Source organism: Procambarus clarkii, chromosome 5 (genome assembly GCF_040958095.1).
Source record: "Procambarus clarkii isolate CNS0578487 chromosome 5, FALCON_Pclarkii_2.0, whole genome shotgun sequence".
NCBI lineage: Eukaryota > Metazoa > Arthropoda > Malacostraca > Decapoda > Cambaridae > Procambarus > Procambarus clarkii.
Window position 1 is genome coordinate 13,116,872 of NC_091154.1, and position 24,002 is coordinate 13,140,873.

General features: G+C 47.4%; 1 protein-coding gene across 1 annotated transcript in view; it reads right to left on the reverse strand.

The window, feature by feature from the left end:
• Window positions 1–768: 768 nt before the first annotated feature.
• The window catches only part of LOC123764050 (uncharacterized), a 112,399-nt gene continuing 89,165 nt past the window's right edge, over window positions 769–24,002 (reverse strand). Inside the window, exons 7-9 of the mRNA XM_069339533.1 lie at window positions 21,413–21,576; window positions 14,568–14,665; window positions 769–2,827 (exon numbers count right to left, since the gene is read on the reverse strand). Coding sequence (XP_069195634.1) covers window positions 792–2,827; window positions 14,568–14,665; window positions 21,413–21,576 — 2,298 coding nt within the window. The 3' untranslated portion in view covers window positions 769–791. The remainder of the gene's footprint in view (window positions 2,828–14,567; window positions 14,666–21,412; window positions 21,577–24,002) is intronic.

Here is a 24,002-nt window from a genome sequence, read left to right on the forward strand (position 1 = left end):
ACGGGTGTCTGCAGGCTGGTACACACGGGTGTCTGCAGGCTGGTGCACACGGGTGTCTGCAGGCTGGTACACACGGGTGTCTGCAGGCTGGTACACACGGGTGTCTGCAGGCTGGTGCACACGGGTGTCTGCAGGCTGGTACACACGGGTGTCTGCAGGCTGGTGCACACGGGTGTCTGCAGGCTGTACACATAATAAACTTACTGTGCATGATACACGTGTCACTTGGTCAGTCAGATGTATCATAGTTCAGTTTGGCCAGTAATTGGATGGGGAACCTCAAGATGGCTAATGACCTTACCTATAAACAACAGTATATTAGGCCTAACTCTCCACAGCCCAAGACAACAACTTGCGCTGGACGGTAGAGTGACGGTCTCGCTTCATGCAGGTCGGCGTTCAATCCCCGATCCTCCAAGTGGTTGGGCAGTTTTCTTTCCCCCGTCCCATCCCAAATCCTTATCCTGACCCCTTCCATGTGCTATATAGTGGTAATGGCTTGGCGCTGTTCCCTGATAGTTTCCTTCCCTCTCTACCACCCATCTGTTACATGCAGCCATAAACTGGTCATATACTGGTAACAATAATTAAAACCTAATTGTTATATATGGTATAACTATTATATTAATTATCTAAATTATTTATATAATTCAACTTCAAATATACGAGGTCAATGATTCCACATATTACAAAGGTTAATGAATCTCTTACCAACATGCGCCGTCATATATAAAGTTCCTTGACCTTCTCGGATCACAATTTGTTTGAATATAATCACACTCCTGACATTGTCAGGTTTTATCAGGCTTATGGGTTGACTTATGCCTCTTCATACTCCCCAAGTGAGTGAATCTTTTCCCACACTCTGGACACTCGTGAGGCTTAACACCTGTATGCAACAACCTGTGTATCTTCATACTCCCCAGCTGAGTGAATCTTTTCCCACACTCTGGACACTCGTGAGGCTTATCACCTGTATGCACCAACCTGTGTGTCTTCATATCACTCAGCCGAGTGAATCTTTTCCCACCCTCTGGACACTCGTGAGGCTTATCACCTGTATGCACCAACCTGTGTGTCTTCATATGCCCCAGCTGACTGAATCTTTTCCCACACTCTGGACACTCGTGAGGCTTATCACCTGTATGCACCAACCTGTGTGTCTTCATATGCCCCAGCTGACTGAATCTTTTCCCACACTCTGGACACTCGTGAGGCTTATCACCTGTATGCAACAACCTGTGTGTCTTCATACTCCCCAGCTGATTGAATCTTTTCCCACACTCTGGACACTCGTGAGGCTTCTCACCTGTATGCAACAACCTGTGTGTCTTCATACTCCCCAGCTGAGTGAATCTTTTCCCACACTCTGGACACTCATGAGGCTTATCACCTGTATGCACCAACCTGTGTGTCTTCATATTACTCAGCAGAGTGAATCTTTTCCCACACTCAGGACACTCGTGAGGCTTATCACCCGTATGCACCAACCTGTGTGTCTTCATATTACTCAGCAGACTGAATCTTTTCCCACACTCAGGACACTCGTGAGGCTTCATTACACACACATTTACATCAGCTGCAGGTTCATGACTGATGTTGCTTGATACTTGAGTTATATTTACCTGAGAACCATTGTTATTTAATGGCAGAACATCAAAGCAGTAACCTCCTTCCCTCCCTAAAGACACTATTTCCGACTTACATTCATTATCAACTGCTTCTTCAAACTTGTCTTTACAATCTTCCAAAATTAATCTATTTTCATTTGATCTTTTGAGTTGTGTGACACATCTACTATTCAGAATATTTGTCTTGCTGTGAAAATGTTCAATTTGTTGTAAAACATTATGCGATGAATTAACGTTTATGTAACCCTTGTTAAAGAGTTTATCATTTGATGTTCCTTCTGCTGGTGTAATAATCTTTAAGGTGTCAAGTTCCTGTTCACCCGTGCTGCCCTTGAGTGGCGGCAGTTCACCGGTGCTCCCCTTGAGTGGTGACTGTTCACCAGTGCTCCCCTTGAGTGGTGACTGTTCACCGGTGCTCCCCTTGAGTGGCGACTGTTCACCAGTGTTCCCCTTGAGTGGTGACTGTTCACCAGTGCTCCCCTTGAGTGGCGACTGTTCACCAGTGTTCCCCTTGAGTGGCGACTGTTCACCCGTGCTCCCCTTGAGTGGCGGCAGTTCACCGGTGCTCCCCTTGAGTGGCGACTGTTCACCCGTGCTCCCCTTGAGTGGCGACTGTTCACCCGTGCTCCCCTTGAGTGGCGACTGTTCACCCGTGCTCCCCTTGAGTGGCGACTGTTCACCCGTGCTCCCCTTGAGTGGCGGCAGTTCACCGGTGTTCCCCTTGAGTGGCGACTGTTCACCCGTGCTCCCCTTGAGTGGTGACTGTTCACCCATGCTCCCCTTGAGTGGCGACTGTTCACCAGTGCTCCCCTTGAGTGGCGGCAGTTCACCGGTGCTCCCCTTGAGTGGCGACTGTTCACCCGTGCTCCCCTTGAGTGTCGACTGTTCACCCGTGCTCCCCTTGAGTGTCGACTGTTCACCAGTGCTCCCCTTGAGTGTCGACTGTTCACCCGTGTTCCCCTTGAGTGTCGACTGTTCACCAGTGCTCCCCTTGAGTGTCGACTGTTCACCATTGCTCCCCTTGAGTGTCGACTGTTCACCCGTGTTCCTCTTGAGTGTCGACTGTTCACCAGTGCTTCCCTTGAGTGGCGACTGCTTACCAGTGCTTCCCTTGAGTGTCGACTGCTCACAGGTGTTCCCTTTGAGTGGCGGCTGTTCATTTGAACACAAAAGGTTCAGCATTTCACAGTCATAACCTGTTGAAAGTTTTACTCATAAGGAAAGTTATTCAAATGTTCACTGTTCTCATGCTCCATTCAGAAAAATTAACTGTTGCCATTGTAGCGCTGTCTTGAAAATTATACTATTTTCAAGACAAAGTGAATATTGCATTGGGCTAATTTCAGGATACCATAATAGAAGGTTACTACTGTATTGTCACGGTTCCATAAGTACAGGAGAATGTCAACTGGTGTTCTAACAGTACCATGTAACAGTTCCATAAGTACAGGAGAATGACAACTGGTGTTCTAACAGTACCATGATGGAAGTATTCAACTGTTGTTTTCACTCTCACTCCAGCTATTTCCTCAGTACCATAAACACAGGGGCCCTACACAACTACACATATAGGGGCCCTGCATAGGGGCCTATATAGGTGTTGTATAGGGGCCCTATACAACACTATACTGATCCAATGAGTGGGAATTTATTGTGCACCTGTACTCATCGTGTGAGGATTAGTTTATTGTGATTTAACCAAAGTAAAAATGTTCTGCAAATCAAGGGTCCTAAACTGTGGAATGACCTCCATAGTGGTATTAACAATTGTACTAATTATCTCTCATCCAGTTTACAAAACAATGAACTACCTTATTAACTTTGAGCAACCAATTTTCCCTCCCTCTTCTCCTTTCATGTAAGACTGTTCTGCTGTTATTGTGAACATTACTTAATAATTTCTGCATATTTACTTAATATTTGGTGTTATTAAATACTGCTTTAGTCGTCGTCTTTCATCTTCTAGTGTGAGGTTTGGTCAACATTTCTTCCGCCATGTTATTGTGGCTCCTCATCTGCATATATACTGTTGTTGCTATACCTTAAAGCATTCATGTGGTTATTACTAATCACATGTAATCATAATCTACTTTTGATAACTGAAAAAAATCATTGTCAGGGGACAGGCAGCCAGTGAATATTTTAAATTTAAATGTATTTATTTAAATCTTGTATGTATGTGTTAGGCTTATATCAAGGTTGCCCCCCCCCCTCCAAGGTCACATTACTGACCCTGGCCAGGGTGCCACCCCACAACACGCTAACTCCTGGGTACCTGTTGGCTGCCAGGATGCCCCCCCCCCACAACACGCTAACTCCAGGGTACCTGGTGGCTGCCAGGATGCCACCCCCACAACACGCTAACTCCTGGGTACCTGTTGGCTGCCAGGATGCCACCCCACAACACGCTAACTCCAGGGTACCTGGTGGCTGCCAGGATGCCACCCCCACAACACGCTAACTCCTGGGTACCTGTTGGCTGCCAGGATGCCACCCCACAACACGCTAACTCCAGGGTACCTGGTGGCTGCCAGGATGCCACCCCCACAACACGCTAACTCCTGGGTACCTGTTGGCTGCCAGGATGCCACCCCACAACACGCTAACTCCTGGGTACCTGTTGGCTGCCAGGATGCCACCCCCACAACACACTAACTCCTGGGTACCTGTTGGCTGCCAGGATGCCACCCCCACAACACGCTAACTCCTGGGTACCTGTTGGCTGCCAGGATGCCACCCCCACAACACGCTAACTCCAGGGTACCTGTTGGCTGCCAGGATGCCACCCCCACAACACGCTAACTCCAGGGTACCTGATGGCTGCCAGGATGCCCCCCCCCACAACACGCTAACTCCAGGGTACCTGTTGGCTGCCAGGATGCCACCCCCACAACACACTAACTCCTGGGTACCTGTTGGCTGCCAGGATGCCACCCCCACAACACGCTAACTCCAGGGTACCTGATGGCTGCCAGGATGCCACCCCACAACACACTAACTCCAGGGTACCTGATGGCTGCCAGGATGCCACCCCACAACACACTAACTCCAGGGTACCTGTTGGCTGCCAGGATGCCACCCCCACAACACACTAACTCCAGGGTACCTGTTGGCTGCCAGGATGCCACCCCCACAACACGCTAACTCCTGGGTACCTGTTGGCTGCCAGGATGCCACCCCCACAACACGCTAACTCCTGGGTACCTGTTGGCTGCCAGGATGCCACCCCCACAACACGCTAACTCCTGGGTACCTGTTGGCTGCCAGGATGCCACCCCACAACACACTAACTCCAGGGTACCTGTTGGCTGCCAGGATGCCACCCCCACAACACGCTAACTCCTGGGTACCTGTTGGCTGCCAGGATGCCACCCCACAACACACTAACTCCAGGGTACCTGTTGGCTGCCAGGATGCCACCCCCACAACACGCTAACTCCAGGGTACCTGTTGGCTGCCAGGATGCCACCCCACAACACACTAACTCCTGGGTACCTGTTGGCTGCCAGGATGCCACCCCCACAACACGCTAACTCCAGGGTACCTGTTGGCTGCCAGGATGCCACCCCACAACACACTAACTCCTGGGTACCTGTTGGCTGCCAGGATGCCACCCCCACAACACGCTAACTCCAGGGTACCTGTTGGCTGCCAGGATGCCACCCCCACAACACGCTAACTCCAGGGTACCTGTTGGCTGCCAGGATGCCACCCCCACAACACGCTAACTCCTGGGTACCTGTTGGCTGCCAGGATGCCACCCCCACAACACGCTAACTCCAGGGTACCTGTTGGCTGCCAGGATGCCACCCCCACAACACGCTAACTCCAGGGTACCTGTTGGCTGCCAGGATGCCACCCCCACAACACACTAACTCCAGGGTACCTGGTGGCTGCCAGGATGCCACCCCCACAACACGCTAACTCCTGGGTACCTGTTGGCTGCCAGGATGCCACCCCCACAACACACTAACTCCAGGGTACCTGGTGGCTGCCAGGATGCCACCCCCAAAACACGCTAACTCCAGGGTACCTGGTGGCTGCTGGGTGAACAGGTACATAACGTGACAGGAAACACACCAACCATTTCTGTCCTTCCCGGGATTCCAACCAGGAATTCCCTACTGTGTGTCGACGACGAACCCGACTGTACTACCCAACAGTAACTGTGTGCACTGTTACAACAGCCACAGTTTATAAATGTCTATTGGTTATCTAGCATTTACTGGTATTTCAAAATCTTCTCAACAATTCAATAATGTTTCCATAACTCAATTTTAAGTCTTCCCAAATTACACGTGTTCCCCTTCTCCTACTATTTTCATGGTACACCTCCCTAAAAGTTGTACATCAGTTGCGTAAAGTCTTGTACAATGTATATATATTGGCTTATTGTTTAGTTTTGTCTACCTCACCAAACATTTAACCTAATTATATTAAGTTAGGCCTGAAACACAGTGTGTATTAGTGGCTTTATGTATTGTACTCATCTTACCTCTACATCTTCCTCTGTTCTCGAGTCCTGTATGTATAGTACACTACTATTATAGTACAGTACTATTATAGTACAGTACTATTATAGTACAGTACTATTATAGTACACTACTATTATAGTACACTACTATTATAGTACACTACTATTATAGTACAGTACTATTATAGTACAGTACTATTATAGTACACTACTATTATAGTACACTACTATTATAGTACACTACTATTATAGTACACTACTATTATAGTACTGTACTATTATAGTACACTACTATTATAGTACACTACTATTATAGTACTGTACTATTATAGTACAGTACTATTATAGTACACTACTATTATAGTACAGTACTATTATAGTACTGTACTATTATAGTACACTACTATTATAGTACACTACTATTATAGTACACTACTATTATAGTACACTACTATTATAGTACTGTACTATTATAGTACAGTACTATTATAGTACACTACTATTATAGTACAGTACTATTATAGTACTGTACTATTATAGTACACTACTATTATAGTACAGTACTATTATAGTACTGTACTATTATAGTACACTACTATTATAGTACAGTACTATTATAGTACAGTACTATTATAGTACACTACTATTATAGTACACTACTATTATAGTACTGTACTATTATAGTACAGTACTATTATAGTACACTACTATTATAGTACTGTACTATTATAGTACACTACTATTATAGTACTGTACTATTATAGTACTGTACTATTATAGTACACTACTATTATAGTACAGTACTATTATAGTACTGTACTATTATAGTACAGTACTATTATAGTACTGTACTATTATAGTACAGTACTATTATAGTACACTACTATTATAGTACACTACTATTATAGTACACTACTATTATAGTACAGTACTATTATAGTACAGTACTATTATAGTACACTACTATTATAGTACTGTACTATTATAGTACACTACTATTATAGTACAGTACTATTATAGTACTGTACTATTATAGTACTGTACTATTATAGTACAGTACTATTATAGTACACTACTATTATAGTACTGTACTATTATAGTACAGTACTATTATAGTACACTACTATTATAGTACTGTACTATTATAGTACACTACTATTATAGTACTGTACTATTATAGTACTGTACTATTATAGTACTGTACTATTATAGTACAGTACTATTATAGTACACTACTATTATAGTACAGTACTATTATAGTACTGTACTATTATAGTACTGTACTATTATAGTACAGTACTATTATAGTACACTACTATTATAGTACTGTACTATTATAGTACAGTACTATTATAGTACACTACTATTATAGTACTGTACTATTATAGTACACTACTATTATAGTACTGTACTATTATAGTACTGTACTATTATAGTACACTATTATAGTACAGTACTATTATAGTACTGTACTATTATAGTACAGTACTATTATAGTACTGTACTATTATAGTACAGTACTATTATAGTACAGTACTATTATAGTACAGTACTATTATAGTACAGTACTATTATAGTACTGTACTATTATAGTACTGTACTATTATAGTACAGTACTATTATAGTACACTACTATTATAGTACACTACTATTATAGTACTGTACTATTATAGTACAGTACTATTATAGTACACTACTATTATAGTACACTACTATTATAGTACTGTACTATTATAGTACACTACTATTATAGTACACTACTATTATAGTACTGTACTATTATAGTACAGTACTATTATAGTACACTACTATTATAGTACACTACTATTATAGTACACTACTATTATAGTACTGTACTATTATAGTACTGTACTATTATAGTACAGTACTTCTGAACAACTTGGAGGAGGTTGATCCGCACAACTTGTTCTTCAGGTCAGATGTAACACAAACAAGGAACAACGGGTTCAAGTTCAACAAGCCACAAAGTTGGACTGAGACCAGGAGATGTTTCTTCACCCACAGGTTTATAAACTCATGGAACCGCCTACCCGCCCAAGCCATACATGCCAAAACCGCTGAATTTTAAAATCCAGCTTGAAAAAATCCGAACAAATGATGGGACCTTTGACAAGCCACTGGCTTCCTGTCCTCATCGAGGTTACTACAGTGTCAGTGGCTGTCAGGTAAGCTCAGGTAAATATATTTGTTTTTATATATTGTGGACAGTATGATCACAGTAGCCCAGCATCCACAGGATGATCACAGTAGCCCAGCATCCACAGGATGATCACAGTAGCCCAGCATCCACAGGATGATCACAGTAGCCCAGCATCCACAGTATGATCACAGTAGCCCAGCATCCACAGGATGATCACAGTAGCCCAGCATCCACAGGTGATCACAGTAGCCCAGCATCCACAGGATGATCACAGTAGCCCAGCATCCACAGGATGATCACAGTAGCCCAGCCTCCACAGGATGATCACAGTAGCCCAGCCTCCACAGGATGATCACAGTAGCCCAGCCTCCACAGGATGATCACAGTAGCCCACCATCCACAGGATGATCACAGTAGCCCAGCATCAACAGTATGATCACAGTAGCCCAGCCTCCACAGGATGATCACAGTAGCCCACCATCCACAGGATGATCACAGTAGCCCAGCATCAACAGGATGATCACAGTAGCCCAGCATCCACAGGATGATCACAGTAGCCCAGCATCAACAGGATGATCACAGTAGCCCAGCCTCCACAGGATGATCACAGTAGCCCAGCCTCCACAGGATGAGCACAGTAGCCCAGCCTCCACAGGATGATCACAGTACACAAACTACCCACCGTCCACAGGATGATCACAGTACACAAACTACCCACCGTCCACAGGATGATCACAGTACACAAACTACCCACCGTCCACAGGATGATCACAGTACACAAACTACCCACCGTCCACAGGATGATCACAGTACACAAACTACCCACCGTCCACAGGATGATCACAGTACACAAACTACCCACCGTCCACAGGATGATCACAGTACACAAACTACCCACCGTCCACAGGATGATCACAGTACACAAACTACCCACCGTCCACAGGATGATCACAGTACACAAACTACCCACCGTCCACAGGATGATCACAGTACACAAACTACCCACCGTCCACAGGATGATCACAGTACACAAACTACCCACCGTCCACAGGATGATCACAGTACACAAACTACCCACCGTCCACAGGATGATCACAGTACACAAACTACCCACCGTCCACAGGATGATCACAGTACACAAACTACCCACCGTCCACAGGATGATCACAGTACACAAACTACCCACCGTCCACAGGATGATCACAGTACACAAACTACCCACCGTCCACAGGATGATCACAGTACACAAACTACCCACCGTCCACAGGATGATCACAGTACACAAACTACCCACCGTACACAGGATGATCACAGTGGTCAAACTACCCACCGTCCACAGGATGATCACAGTGGTCAAACTACCCACCGTCCACAGGATGATCACAGTACACAAACTACCCACCGTCCACAGGATGATCACAGTGGTCAAACTACCCACCATCCACAGGATGATCACAGTACACAAACTACCCACCGTCCACAGGATGATCACAGTGGTCAAACTACCCACCGTCCACAGGATGATCACAGTGGTCAAACTACCCACCGTCCACAGGATGATCACAGTGGTCAAACTACCCACCGTCCACAGGATGATCAGTGGTCAAACTACCCACCGTCCACAGGATGATCACAGTGGTCAAACTACCCACCGTCCACAGGATGATCACAGTACACAAACTACCCACCGTCCACAGGATGATCACAGTGGTCCAACTACCCACCGTCCACAGGATGATCACAGTACACAAACTACCAACCGTCCACAGGATGATCACAGTACACAAACTACCCACCGTCCACAGGATGATCACAGTACACAAACTACCCACCGTCCACAGGATGATCACAGTACACAAACTACCCACCGTCCACAGGATGATCACAGTACACAAACTACCCACCGTCCACAGGATGATCACTGTACACAAACTACCCACCATCCACAGGATGATCACAGTACACAAACTACCCACCGTCCACAGGATGATCACAGTACACAAACTACCCACCGTCCACAGGATGATCACAGTACACAAACTACCCACCGTCCACAGGATGATCACAGTACACAAACTACCCACCATCCACAGGATGATCACAGTACACAAACTACCCACCGTCCACAGGATGATCACTGTGGTCAAACTACCCACCGTCCACAGGATGATCACAGTGGTCAAACTACCCACCGTCCACAGGATGATCACAGTACACAAACTACCCACCGTCCACAGGATGATCACAGTGGTCAAACTACCCACCGTCCACAGGATGATCACAGTACACAAACTACCCACCGTCCACAGGATGATCACAGTACACAAACTACCCACCATCCACAGGATGATCACAGTACACAAACTACCCACCGTCCACAGGATGATCACAGTACACAAACTACCCACCGTCCACAGGATGATCACAGTACACAAACTACCCACCGTCCACAGGATGATCACAGTACACAAACTACCCACCGTCCACAGGATGATCACAGTACACAAACTACCCACCGTACACAGGATGATCACAGTGGTCAAACTACCCACCGTCCACAGGATGATCACAGTGGTCAAACTACCCACCGTCCACAGGATGATCACAGTGCACAAACTACCCACCCTCCACAGGATGATCACAGTACACAAACTACCCACCGTCCACAGGATGATCACAGTACACAAACTACCCACCGTCCACAGGATGATCACAGTGGTCAAACTACCCACCATCCACAGGATGATCACAGTGGTCAAACTACCCACCATCCACAGGATGATCACAGTACACAAACTACCCACCGTCCACAGGATGATCACAGTACACAAACTACCCACCGTCCACAGGATGATCACAGTACACAAACTTCCCACCATCCACAGGATGATCACAGTACACAAACTACCCACCGTCCACAGGATGATCACAGTACACAAACTACCCACCGTCCACAGGATGATCACAGTACACAAACTACCCACCGCCCACAGGATGATCACAGTGGTCAAACTACCCACTGTCCACAGGATGATCACAGTACACAAACTACCCACCATCCACAGGATGATCACAGTACACAAACTACCCACCGTCCACAGGATGATCACAGTACACAAACTACCCACCGTCCACAGGATGATCACAGTACACAAACTACCCACCGTCCACAGGATGATCACAGTACACAAACTACCCACCGTCCACGGGATGATCACAGTGGTCAAACTACCCACCGTCCACAGGATGATCACAGTGGTCAAACTACCCACCGTCCACGGGATGATCACAGTGGTCAAACTACCCACCATCCACAGGATGATCACAGTGGTCAAACTACCCACCGTCCACAGGATGATCACAGTACACAAACTACCCACCGTCCACAGGATGATCACTGTGGTCAAACTACCCACCGTCCACAGGATGATCACAGTGGTCAAACTACCCACCGTCCACAGGATGATCACAGTACACAAACTACCCACCGTCCACAGGATGATCACAGTACACAAACTACCCACCGTCCACAGGATGATCACAGTACACAAACTACCCACCGTCCACAGGATGATCACAGTACACAAACTACCCACCGTCCACAGGATGATCACAGTACACAAACTACCCACCGTCCACAGGATGATCACAGTACACAAACTACCCACCGTCCACAGGATGATCACAGTACACAAACTACCCACCGTCCACAGGATGATCACGTACACAAACTACCCACCGTCCACAGGATGATCACAGTACACAAACTACCCACCGTCCACAGGATGATCACAGTGGTCAAACTACCCACCGTCCACAGGATGATCACAGTACACAAACTACCCATCGTCCACAGGATGATCACAGTACACAAACTACCCACCGTACACAGGATGATCACAGTACACAAACTACCCACCGTCCACAGGATGATCACAGTACACAAACTACCCACCGTCCACAGGATGATCACAGTACACAAACTACCCACCGTCCACAGGATGATCACAGTACACAAACTACCCACCGTCCACAGGATGATCACAGTACACAAACTACCCACCGTCCACAGGATGATCACAGTACACAAACTACCCACCGTCCACAGGATGATCACAGTACACAAACTACCCACCGTCCACAGGATGATCACAGTGGACAAACTACCCACCGTCCACAGGATGATCACAGTACACAAACTACCCACCGTCCACAGGATGATCACAGTACACAAACTACCCACCGTCCACAGGATGATCACAGTACACAAACTACCCACCGTCCACAGGATGATCACAGTACACAAACTACCCAGCGTCCACAGGATGATCACAGTACAGGATGATCTCCAGGAGCCGGTGCTTGGTGTGTGTCTCCAGGAGCCTGTGCTTGGTGTGTGTCTCCAGGAGCCGGTGCTTGGTGCGTGTCTCCAGGAGCCGGTGCTTGGTGCGTGTCTCCAGGAGCCGGTGCTTGGTGTGTGTCTCCAGGAGCCGGTGCTTGGTGCTGGTCCTGGTCACTTCCCAGGGTATTCTTCTCTTTTATCTCCTCAGGTTTTTGCTGGGGCCCATAACTCTACTGCTCTTCATCAGTAATGATATTCCTTCATCCTAATACTTTTTCAATTGCCTATCCATTGTTCTGCAGCCTTGTCTTTGTTACTAAATGGTATACAGTCCATTACATTTCTCTCCCTGATCTTAAGGGCCTCCTGGACTCCTTGCCGGAGCCGGTGCTGCTGTTGGGTGACTTCAACTGTCGACATTCCCTCTGGGGTGATGCTCTAACAAACACCCGGGGCCGCCTTCTTGAACTGTTTGTCCTCTCTTCTTCTCTGTCTCTTCTGAATTTTGGTGAGGCCGCCCATGTTGACTCCCGCACTCGCACACACTCCTTTGAGAGGGTGCGAGTGCGGGATTTCAAAATTCAATATTGGCTTTTTCTTATCTGTTTCTTATTCTTATCTGTTTCATCTTACAGATTTAAGACAGTGGAGTTTTGCTGGGTTTCCAGCCATATTGGTGTTAACTTAAATGAACATTCGGATGCTGCCGTGAAGGAGGCTATCCGCACTTGTGCCATTTCCCCGCAAAAGTATTTCTTATTTTGAGTTTTACCCAGTTATTTACCTCAATCCGTGCCCCTTTGACAGGTTCACTGGTCCTCTGTTACTGGTAACAAGCTGTATGCTCTTAAGGGTAGCATGTCCTCTTGGCCTTCCTCCTACTCCCATAACCGGCAGTGGGAAACGGCTCTGGCGAGGTTACTTATTATCCATAAACGTTCAGCTCACAGGCACTTAATGGAGCACCGCTCTGCTCCTTATTGTCCAAACTGCATTGTCCTTCTGACAGTTGTGCATATCCTTGTTGAATGTCCTGGCTTCCAGAATGTGGGTGTGTCTTGCTTTCCGACTGTCCCTCGCAGTCACCCGTCCCTCAATAGAATCCTTGGTGAATCGGATACCTTTGTTATTGTTCACCTTATGCGCTTTGTTCTTGTATTGGCATCCTTAGTGATATTTACCACGTTTTGAATATCCGCACATTTAACGGTGCTACATAGCCTTCCCGGCTTGGAGACTTCTTTAGATAATTACTTACTTGAAGAAAATACTTTAAATGAGGTTGGATTCCCAAGGGGGTTACACAGTTTGGAGACGTGACAGGAAAACTAGGAAGGGGGCAGGAGTGGCTGTGCTTATGAAAGAACACCTGAAGGTAAGAGAGTTAATAACCAAAACCCCTCGAGAAGTTGACATTATGGCAGTGCACGTTTAGAATCAGGATGATAAACTGATACTCGTAAATGTTTACAGCCCAGCAGCCAGCAACACATAGACAAAGGAGGAACTACATGACAAACAAGATTACCTCATAATGCTCATGAGAGAGATTATAGTAAAAGCAGACAAACATAAATCACGACTTTTGGTACTGGGGAACTTCAACTCAAAAGCAGTAGACTGGGAGGCCTACGAAGAAAGAACATAGGACATTTGGACAGGCAAATTTGTAAACCTCATTCTGGAGACATTCGTGTATCATCACGCTAAGTATGCCACAAGAATGAGGGAAGGGAATGTTCCGTCTATACTGGATGTAATATTCACCAGGTACCTAACTCCCAGGTACCTATTTACTGCTAGGTAAACAGAGACATAAGGTGAAAGGAAACGTGCCAAACCATTTGTCCTGCTCTGCGATCGTACCTGGGATCTTCAACTAAGTCGAGAACTTCATTACCACTGTGAAATATTAATACTTAAGAAGTATTGAAATATATAAAGCACCATAAAGCTTACCTTTAAGTGTGTCACCTGAACACCACTGGAAAACTTCTCTGGACAAACCCAGTTCCGAGGCATATTCGTCTCCATACCACACCATTAGCTCTGCACCTCTATAACAATTGATACATGCATTACATTCTGCAGGTAATAGGTTGGTTGAGGTTTGTAGGAGAGTCAAGTGAAGTTTGGTTGTAAGAAATGTTTGGTGCCATCCCACTGAGAGTCAAATGACAGTGTTTGGATTATGTCTCAAACATCAGCATGATTAATGAGTTGTATCAGATCCTCTACCACTGAGAAACTGAGAATGACTCGAGATGTTGTGATGAAGTTGACCACTGTTGTGATGAGACACAACTGTCATTCTCAATGTTTGAGTCCTGGATACAGATCATTATTCACAGCTGACAAAGAAAACATAGAAAAATTAAACACAGCATCGTTTGGCTCCCACGGGGGTCACATGACATGCAAGGTGTCCTAACTGAATTATTGCAAATAAATTAATGAATAAGTAATGTTGAATAAAATACTGGGATACTTTCTATTTCCCTCCCTCCACTGTGTCTCCTTGTCGTGGTGAGGGGCTCACGCTCACCTCTCTGGGACCGGTGAGGGGTGCCCCAGCCCCCCTCACCTCTCTGGGACCGGTGAGGGGTGCCCCAGCCCCCTTTCCTGCCCCTCTTTGGGGGTTGTACGTGCGAATGAACACAAGCGTAGGGTCCTTGTGAGTCACCGGACCGCCCGCTGGAGGGGTCGACCATGAGGGACTGCTCTAAGTGGATGTCTGAGTGTCCAGGCTGGGGCAATAGGGAGAATGAGGTCTTTGAACCAGTTTAGGAGAATGGACGAAGCAGTAGGACTCCCCTGTTAAAAAGGGGAGCACCACTGGAACGATGCACACCTTCCTGCACTGGCCCATGCTTGGCGTCCCTGGCTGCCCTGGTAGGTGGTTTTCCTTGGTTCTAGGCCCCAGACCTTTCTAAAATACACGACATGGATATTGATATGACCTCTATTACCCAGGCTCCTGGGATGGGCGACCAGGACCCTGTGTCGGACTGTGATGGAAGACCGGGTTCTGTAGCCCCCGCTACATTGGGCCCAGACCAGACTACTCCCCCCCCCCACTCCCCTCCCTCCTCTGTGGTAGGTTCGAGTCCCAAGCCCCCATTGGTGACCACCTCGTCCCATGGCACAGCTCCGTCTCTACCATGTCTTATTTGGTCCCGCTATGTGGGACCAAATGCTAAATACTTTGATCTTAACCATCTGGATTCTACACTTCCTGACGATTTCTCTCTTCATAAACACCTTGCTGATTCGGTGGATGCCTCTGTTACTTTTAACCCCACCCATATCAGTACACGTGTTGTCGCTGCTCGTTCTCAGGATGCAGCTACCAGCTTAGCAGCATTGTCCAGTATTTCGGGAGACCCTGTTCAGGTCTCCAAAAAAGCTCGGTTAAATGCCAGTGTTGGCACTGTTCTCCTCCCGCACCATGTTGCAACTGGTGTTAGGGACCTAAAAGACTGCCATGAGGATATTAAACATATCCTCGAAGCCCAAGGCCATCCTGTCCTCCAGGTGGACACGTTCACTCGACCTCCTCATGGTCGGCGCCGTCAGCCCCTTCGAGTTGTGAAACTCATCTTTGATAGTAGGACCCTTCCGTCCTGTGTCATTCTTGCTGGTGCCAGATGCTCCGTTCAGGAGTACATTCCCTCTCCTAGACTTTGTAATAAGTGCTGGAAGTTCGGGCATGGTGCCCTCAAATGCACAAGTACTGTGTGTTTCTATGTCCCATGTGTGGGGACCAAGTCCCGTCCCGTTTTGGTAGTCGGGCCCCCCAGTCCCAGCTATAGAGGTTTCTTTAGCCCCGCTTCCCTCTAGGTTGCTGCCTTTGCTGAGGTGTGCTCCCTGGTTTCTCCCCCCCCCCCTCCTGCTGTCCTTCACAGCTCCTCTCGGTTGTCTCCTCCTCCGGACCCTGTCCGTCCACCTAAAATCTGTCCTCCCACTCCCTTAACTCCATTCTTACTAGGGTTACCTATGCTCTCTAACCCTGATTTCACTGATCCTGATCCTGAGATTCTTTAATATGCTTCATTCTTTGCCTTTGTTTCTTCATTGTTCTCTATTGCTGTCCTCTCTCCTTTTGACAATGTCTATTCTTCATTGGAATATTCGTGGCTTTAATGCCAATTTTCATGAACTCCAACTTCTGATTACACAGTTTTCACCGCTTTGTCACTTTCACCTGGTCACTTTCCAGGTTATTCCTTTCTCTCCGCTCCCGCCCCCCAGCTCTTGCTGGGGCCCATAACTCTACTACTCTCTTGATTCGTACTTCGTCCCCCTACTTTTTCAATTACCTATCCAATGTTCTGCAGCCCGTGTCTTTGTGAGTAAATGCTATACGGTCTGTTCCATTTATCTCCCCAACAAATGTCCTAATTTCCCTTCCTGATCTTAAGCACCTACTGGACTCCTTGCCAGAGCCTGTGCTCCTGTTGGGTGACTTCAACTGTCGACATACCCTCTGGGGTGATGTTTTGACAAATACCCGAGGCCGCCTTCTCGAACCGTTCGTCCTCTCTTCTTCCCTGTCTCTTTTGAATTCTGGTGAACCCATTCATGTTGACTCCTGCACTCGTACCCTTTCCGATCTTGATCATTCTCTCTGCTTGTCGTCCCTTTACTTAGATTTCACGTGGCGGGTTCTTGATGACCTCTATAACAGTGACCATTTCACCATCCTTGTTACCTATTTCTCTTTTCACCCTTCTCTCTCCTTCCCTAGGTGGCAGTTTGCCAAGGCTGAATGGAACCTATTCACCCACCGTGCTACTCTCAACTGACCTCTCCACTCTGCCTAACCCTCGAGCCCTCCTCCTATTTCATGACACCGTCTTTGACGCTGCCGTCCGCTCTATTCCTCGCTCTACCTCCCGGGGCACGCGGAAGTGTGTTCCCTGGTGCAATGCGGAGTGTGCTCGGGCTGTTTGCTGTAAGCGTGCAGCCTGGAAGAAACACAGACGCCGACAGACGGCTGATTCTTTTATTTTGTTTTGGAAAGCAAGTGCAGTGGCCCGTAGGACCATCCGTACAGCTAAGCATTTGCGTTGGAAATCTTACGTTTCCACCATTACGTCCGTTACTCCCCTACCGGAGATCTGGAAGAAGATCCACAAGATTGCGGGTAAGTTTGTTCCAGATATCTCGCCGGTTCTTCACTTCTGTGGTACTCTTGTGGCGGACCCAGTGCAGGTCACGACCGAACTGGGTTCCCACTTTTCTTCTGTTAGCTCTGGTTCTCATTTTCCTCAATCCTTCCTTCTTTGTAAGCCCGTTCTTGAATCTCGTCCCTTAGATTTCCACACTCGTCCGCCTTCCCTATAACGATCACTTCTCTCTCTGAACTTCAGTCTGCCCTGGCCCTCTGTGGTTCTATGGCACCAGTGCTTGGATGACATTCATTATGAGATGCTTCGCCATCTCCCTCCTTGCACGTCTCAGTATTTACTGAGTCTGTATAACAGGTCTGGGAGTCCTTGTCAGTCCCTGAGAATTGGCTCGATGCCGTTGTACTTCCTATTCGGAAACCAGGGTCTCTCTGGACATCCCCTAAGGACTTCCGCCCTATTGTCCTCATGAGTTGTGTCTGCAAACTCTTTGAGCTTATGGTAAATGTCCGTCTGATGTGGTTCATGGAACACCATTACCACCTCTCCCCTTCTCAATTTGGTTTTCGCAAGTGCCGCAGCACAACTGATGTCCTGGTGAACTTGGAGGTCTATATTCGTACTGTTTTTGCTGCGAAGACCTCCGTTGTTGCTGTCCTCTTTGACGTGGAAAAGGCTTATGACACAACCTGGAGATATATTGTCTCAACTTCGTTCTTTTGGCCTTCGTGGTAATCTCCCTCTCTTCCTCCAAAGCTTCCTCTCTCCTCGTTCCTCTCGAGTCATGCTTGGTACCACTCTTTCTGCCTCTTTTCAGCAACAGGAAGGTGTACCACAAGGTAGTGTTCTAAGCACTACTCTTTTTCTGGTTGCCGTCAATGATCTTCTTTAATCCCTCCCTTCTGCCATCTTCTCCGCTCTTTATGTCGACGATCTGATGAGCTGACACTGGCTTCCTATATCTCCAGGACCACTGTGATCGCTACTGTCTTCGATATCTTGCACGGTCTTGCACGGAGAAGGGGGCTGAAACAAGGGAGCGCACCTCAATAGGGGCAGCAACTGAGAGGGAATCAGAAGCTAAAGAAATCTCCATTGCTGAGACAGGGGGCCTGACCACTGAAATGGAAGGGGACGGAGCGAGAGAGTCAGAGGAGGAGGAGGACGAAGGCGAGGAGAAAGGCTTTCGTTTCTGACTCAGAGACAGGTGTTCCAGCAACAACGTACTGGGTGATAGACTCAATTGTCTCAATGGGAGAAGATGAACGGAAGTGAACAACATGAAGATTGCTGGGAGGATGATGGACATCAGCCTGGACAGACAGGCAGTGTGGAGGGCCAAGAGACTAGGGGGAGGGGTAGGAAGGAGGATTGGGGAAAGAAGGGAAAGAAGACACAGGAGACATGGCAGACTGGGTAAGAAGCGGGAAAACTTCAGATAGAGAACTAGGAGGGGGCCCCTTCGGGACAGAACGTAAGGGAACAGAGGAGGTGGAGGAGGGCGTGTTCGGGTCTAAGGACTGGAAGCAGTTGTGAGACTGAGTAAGGTGGGAAGGACGAGGAGAGGTAGAATGCAACATGCGAGCAAAGGATACGCCAGCAAAACGGGTGAGATGGAGAACTTGGTGTCTCGCTTCAGGAAAAAGCAGACGATCCTGGTGTTTCAAGTTGAGGACGGCTTCCTCAAATTTATAGTGTATACATGAGCGGGAGAAGGTAGGCTGGGTCTCGCTGCAATTGAGGCATGGAGCTTGGGAAGTGCACTCAGACTTAGTGATCATCGGCCCCACACATGGAACATAGATACACAGTACTTAAGCATTTGAGGACACCATGCCCGAACTTCCAGCACTTATTGCAAAGTCTAGGAGAGGGAATGTGCTCCTGAACGGAGCATCTGGCACCAGCAAGAATTATAGAGGGCGGACGGGCCCTACTATCAAAGGTGATTTTCACAACTCGAAGGGGCTGACGGGGATGACCACGAGGGGGTCGAGTGAACGTGTCTACCTGGAGGACAGAATGGCCTTGGAGTTCTAGGGTATGTTTAATATCCTCATGGCAGTCTTTTAGGTCTGTAACACCAATTGCAACATGGTGTGGAAGGAGAACAGTGCCAACACTGGCATTTAACCGAGCGTTTTTGGAGACCCGAACAGGGGTCTCTCCAATGCAGGACAATGCAGGTAAGTGGGTAGCTGCATCCTGAGAAGGAGCAGCGACACATGTATCTAAATGTATGGGGTTAAAATTAACAGAGGCATCCACCGAATCAACAAGGTATTTATGGAGTGAGAAATCGTCAGGAGGTGTAGAATCCAGAGGGAGATCAAAATATTTTGGCCACGAAACAGGACCAAACAAGGCTTGGTACGGATTAGTATGGGAGGAATCGTGCGAGTGCAGCCGTGGTGGGGTCGGCGTTGAGAACCCCCAGAGAGAGTGAGGTTAAAAGGTGCAGTATTTACAATGAGGGTCTGAGCCACGTTAGGGGACGTGGTGGTCACCGATGGGGGCGTATGGCTCGACCCAATCACAGAGGAGTGAGGGGAGCTGGGATAGTAGTCAGGAGGGTCAAAGGAGAAGCTAGGTCGGAGCCCAATGTAGCGGGGACTACAGAGCTCGGTCTTCCAACACATTCCGACTCTGGGGGCTTGGTCGCCCACCCCACGAGCCTGAGAAGTTATAAGAGGAACAGTATTCAGCGACATGGAAACAAGAAGTAATACTTTAACTCACGAATGTGCCCTCACACCCATCAAGGAGCAACAATTAAGAGGCAGGGCACCCAACAAGAGACATGTTGCTGATTATGCCGGGGGCTCCCCATGGGTGCATCGTGAGTATACACCCCACAAATGTTGTCTTAAGAACCATCAGTCCGTCGAGATCGGGTTCAGCAACGAAAGGAGGATTAACAATAAAAGGACCCCCCCCCCCCTCGCTCGAGACATTGGGTACTACAGTTCTACGGGTGCAAGAGTATGCCTCCTCAAACACCCGGGCGTCAAAACAAAAGATGGCCGAAAGAATAATCAAAACAGGCAAAAGGTCGGCGAGAAATTACAATTAGAAAGGAGAAGAAGGGGGGGGGGGAGAAAAACGAAACATAAGGAAAAGTTGTCCAGCATAATTTGTGAGGACAGCAGCAGGAGCAGAAGGCTACAAAAGGACAGAGGACTGACCCGTGGAGCATCACACTCTGGCAGCCGCCCACCAAGCCCCCTCACGACAACAATGGGATGGGCAGGGAGGGGGTATAACCATTTAGTCCACCTGGCTTGTAGTAAAGCCACAATATAACCATTTAGTCCACCTGGCTTGTAGTAAAGCCACAATATAACCATTTAGTCCACCTGGGTTGTTGTAAAGCCACAATATAACCATTTAGTCCACCTGGGTTGTTGTAAAGCCACAATATAACCATTTAGTCCACCTGGCTTGTAGTAAAGCCACAATATAACCATTTAGTCCACCTGGCTTGTAGTAAAGCCACAGTATAACCATTTAGTCCACCTGGCTTGTAGTAAAGCCACAATATAACCATTTAGTCCACCTGGCTTGTAGTAAAGCCATAATATAACCATTTAGTCCACCTGGCTTGTAGTAAAGCCACATAAACAGTTAAATAAATATACACTAAGCCACTATGGGCAAAAAGATGTCTAGTATTACCTGTTTATTTTGCCTTTAGTCTTGTAGTAAATCTGTCTCTTGTACTGGAAGGCGGCGAGGTTTGCCTCCATCTGGCTGGTGGAGCAGTTGACGTAACGCATCCAGTTACTGACACTGGCGTCAACCCCATCCACACATGTTCTCCCACCTCCTTGGCCACGAAGCTGCTCACATTAGTATACACACAGCATTAGTGTAATGATATATATGCCTGGCTCTCTGCTCACATAAATATACACACTACATTATTGTAATGATATACATGCCTGGCTCTGCTCACATATAATATACACACAGCATTAGTGTAATGATATACATGCCTGGCTCTCTGCTCACATAAATATACACACTATATTACTGTAATGATATACATGCCTGGCTCTCTGCTCACATATAATATACACACTACATTACTGTAATGATATACATGCCTGGCTCTCTGCTCACATAAATATACACATTACATTAGTGTAATGATATATATGCCTGGCGCTCTGCTCACATAAATGTACACACTACAATACTGTAATGATATATATGCCTGGCTCTCTGCTCACATTAACATACACACTGTATTACTGTAATGATATACATGCCTGGCGCTCTGCTCACATAAATATACACATTACATTACTGTAATGATATATATGCCTGGCGCTCTGCTCACATAAATATACACACTGTATTACTGTAATGATATACATGCCTGGCTCTCTGCTCACATAAATATACACACTGTATTACTGTAATGATATACATGCCTGGCTCTCTATCTCAAATTATATCTATAATTTTATAGATTATAAAGTTGATCTTTACTATATCTCTCTCTATGTGCATCAAATTTGAATGGTCCCCAAGCTAACATGCATCAGAGAACTTTACCCCTGAAGGATTCGAACCCGGACAGCCAGGGCTCCATGCCCCTTGGTGTGTCCAGCACTGTTACCACTAGACCACACTGACTGTATGACAGAATTGGAAGTCGTCTGACCCTTATCCCAATTCCCAACATCTCTTCCATTGCCACTGGGGACCAATGAGTCTTGAATGGTCCCACTGGGGACCAATGGGTCTTGAATGGTCCCACTGGGGACCAATGGGTCTTGAATGGTGCCATTGGGGACAAATGGGTCTTGAATGGTCCCACTGGGGACCAATGGGTCTTGAATGGTCCCACTGGGGACCAATGGGTCTTGAATGGTGCCATTGGGGACAAATGGGTCTTGAATGGTCCCACTGGGGACCAATGGGTCTTGAATGGTCCCACTGGGGACCAATGGGTCTTGAATGGTCCCACTGGGGACCAATGGGTCTTGAATGGTCCCACTGGGGACCAATGGGTCTTGAATGGTCCCACTGGGGACCAATGGGTCTTGAATGGTCCCACTGGGGACCAATGGGTCTTGAATGGTCCCACTGGGGACCAATGGGTCTTGAATGGTCCCACTGGGGACCAATGGGTCTTGAATGGTCCCACTGGGGACCAATGGGTCTTGAATAGTCCCACTGGGGACCAATGGGTCTTGAATGGTCCCACTGGGGACCAATGGGTCTTGAATGGTCCCACTGGGGACCAATGGGTCTTGAATGGTCCCACTGGGGACCAATGGGTCTTGAATGGTCCCACTGGGGACCAATGGGTCTTGAATGGTCCCACTGGGGACCAATGGGTCTTGAATGGTCCCACTGGGGACCAATGGGTCTTGAATGGTCCCACTGGGGACCAATGGGTCTTGAATGGTCCCACTGGGGACCAATGGGTCTTGAATGGTCCCACTGGGGACCAATGGGTCTTGAATGGTCCCACTGGGGACCAATGGGTCTTGAATGGTCCCACTGGGGACCAATGAGTCTTGAATGGTCCCACTGGGGACCAATGGGTCTTGAATGGTCCCACTGGGGACCAATGGGTCTTGAATGGTCCCACTGGGGACCAATGGGTCTTGAATGGTGTCATTGGGGACCAATGGGTCTTGAATGGTCCCACTGGGGACCAATGGGTCATGAATGGTCCCACTGGGGACCAATGGGTCTTGAATGGTCCCACTGGGGACCAATGGGTCATGAATGGTCCCACTGGGGACCAATGGGTCATGAATGGTCCCACTGGGAACCAATGGGTCTTGAATGGTCCCACTGGGGACCAATGGGTCATGAATGGTCCCACTCGGGACCAATGGGTCTTGAATGGTCCCACTGGGGACCAATGGGTCTTGAATGGTCCCACTGGGGACCAATGGGTCATGAATGGTCCCACTGGGGACCAATGGGTCATGAATGGTCCCACTGGTGACCAATGGGTCATGAATGGTCCCATTGGGGACTATTGAAGCTTGAAGCACAAATAATACTCGCGTGGCCCAGCATGATGAAGTGATCTGATAATATACCTGAGCCCAAAATGGTCACTGAGAGCTGTCAGGAATTGGGTTAAGACTTCCAGTTCTTTTGTACAGTCAGTGTGGTCTAGTGGTAACAGAACTGGACACGCCAAAGGGCATGGAGCCCTGGCTGTCTGGGTTCGAATCCTTCAGAGGTAAAGAGTTTTCTGATATATCTCTATATATCTCTAACTGTATCTTTCTCT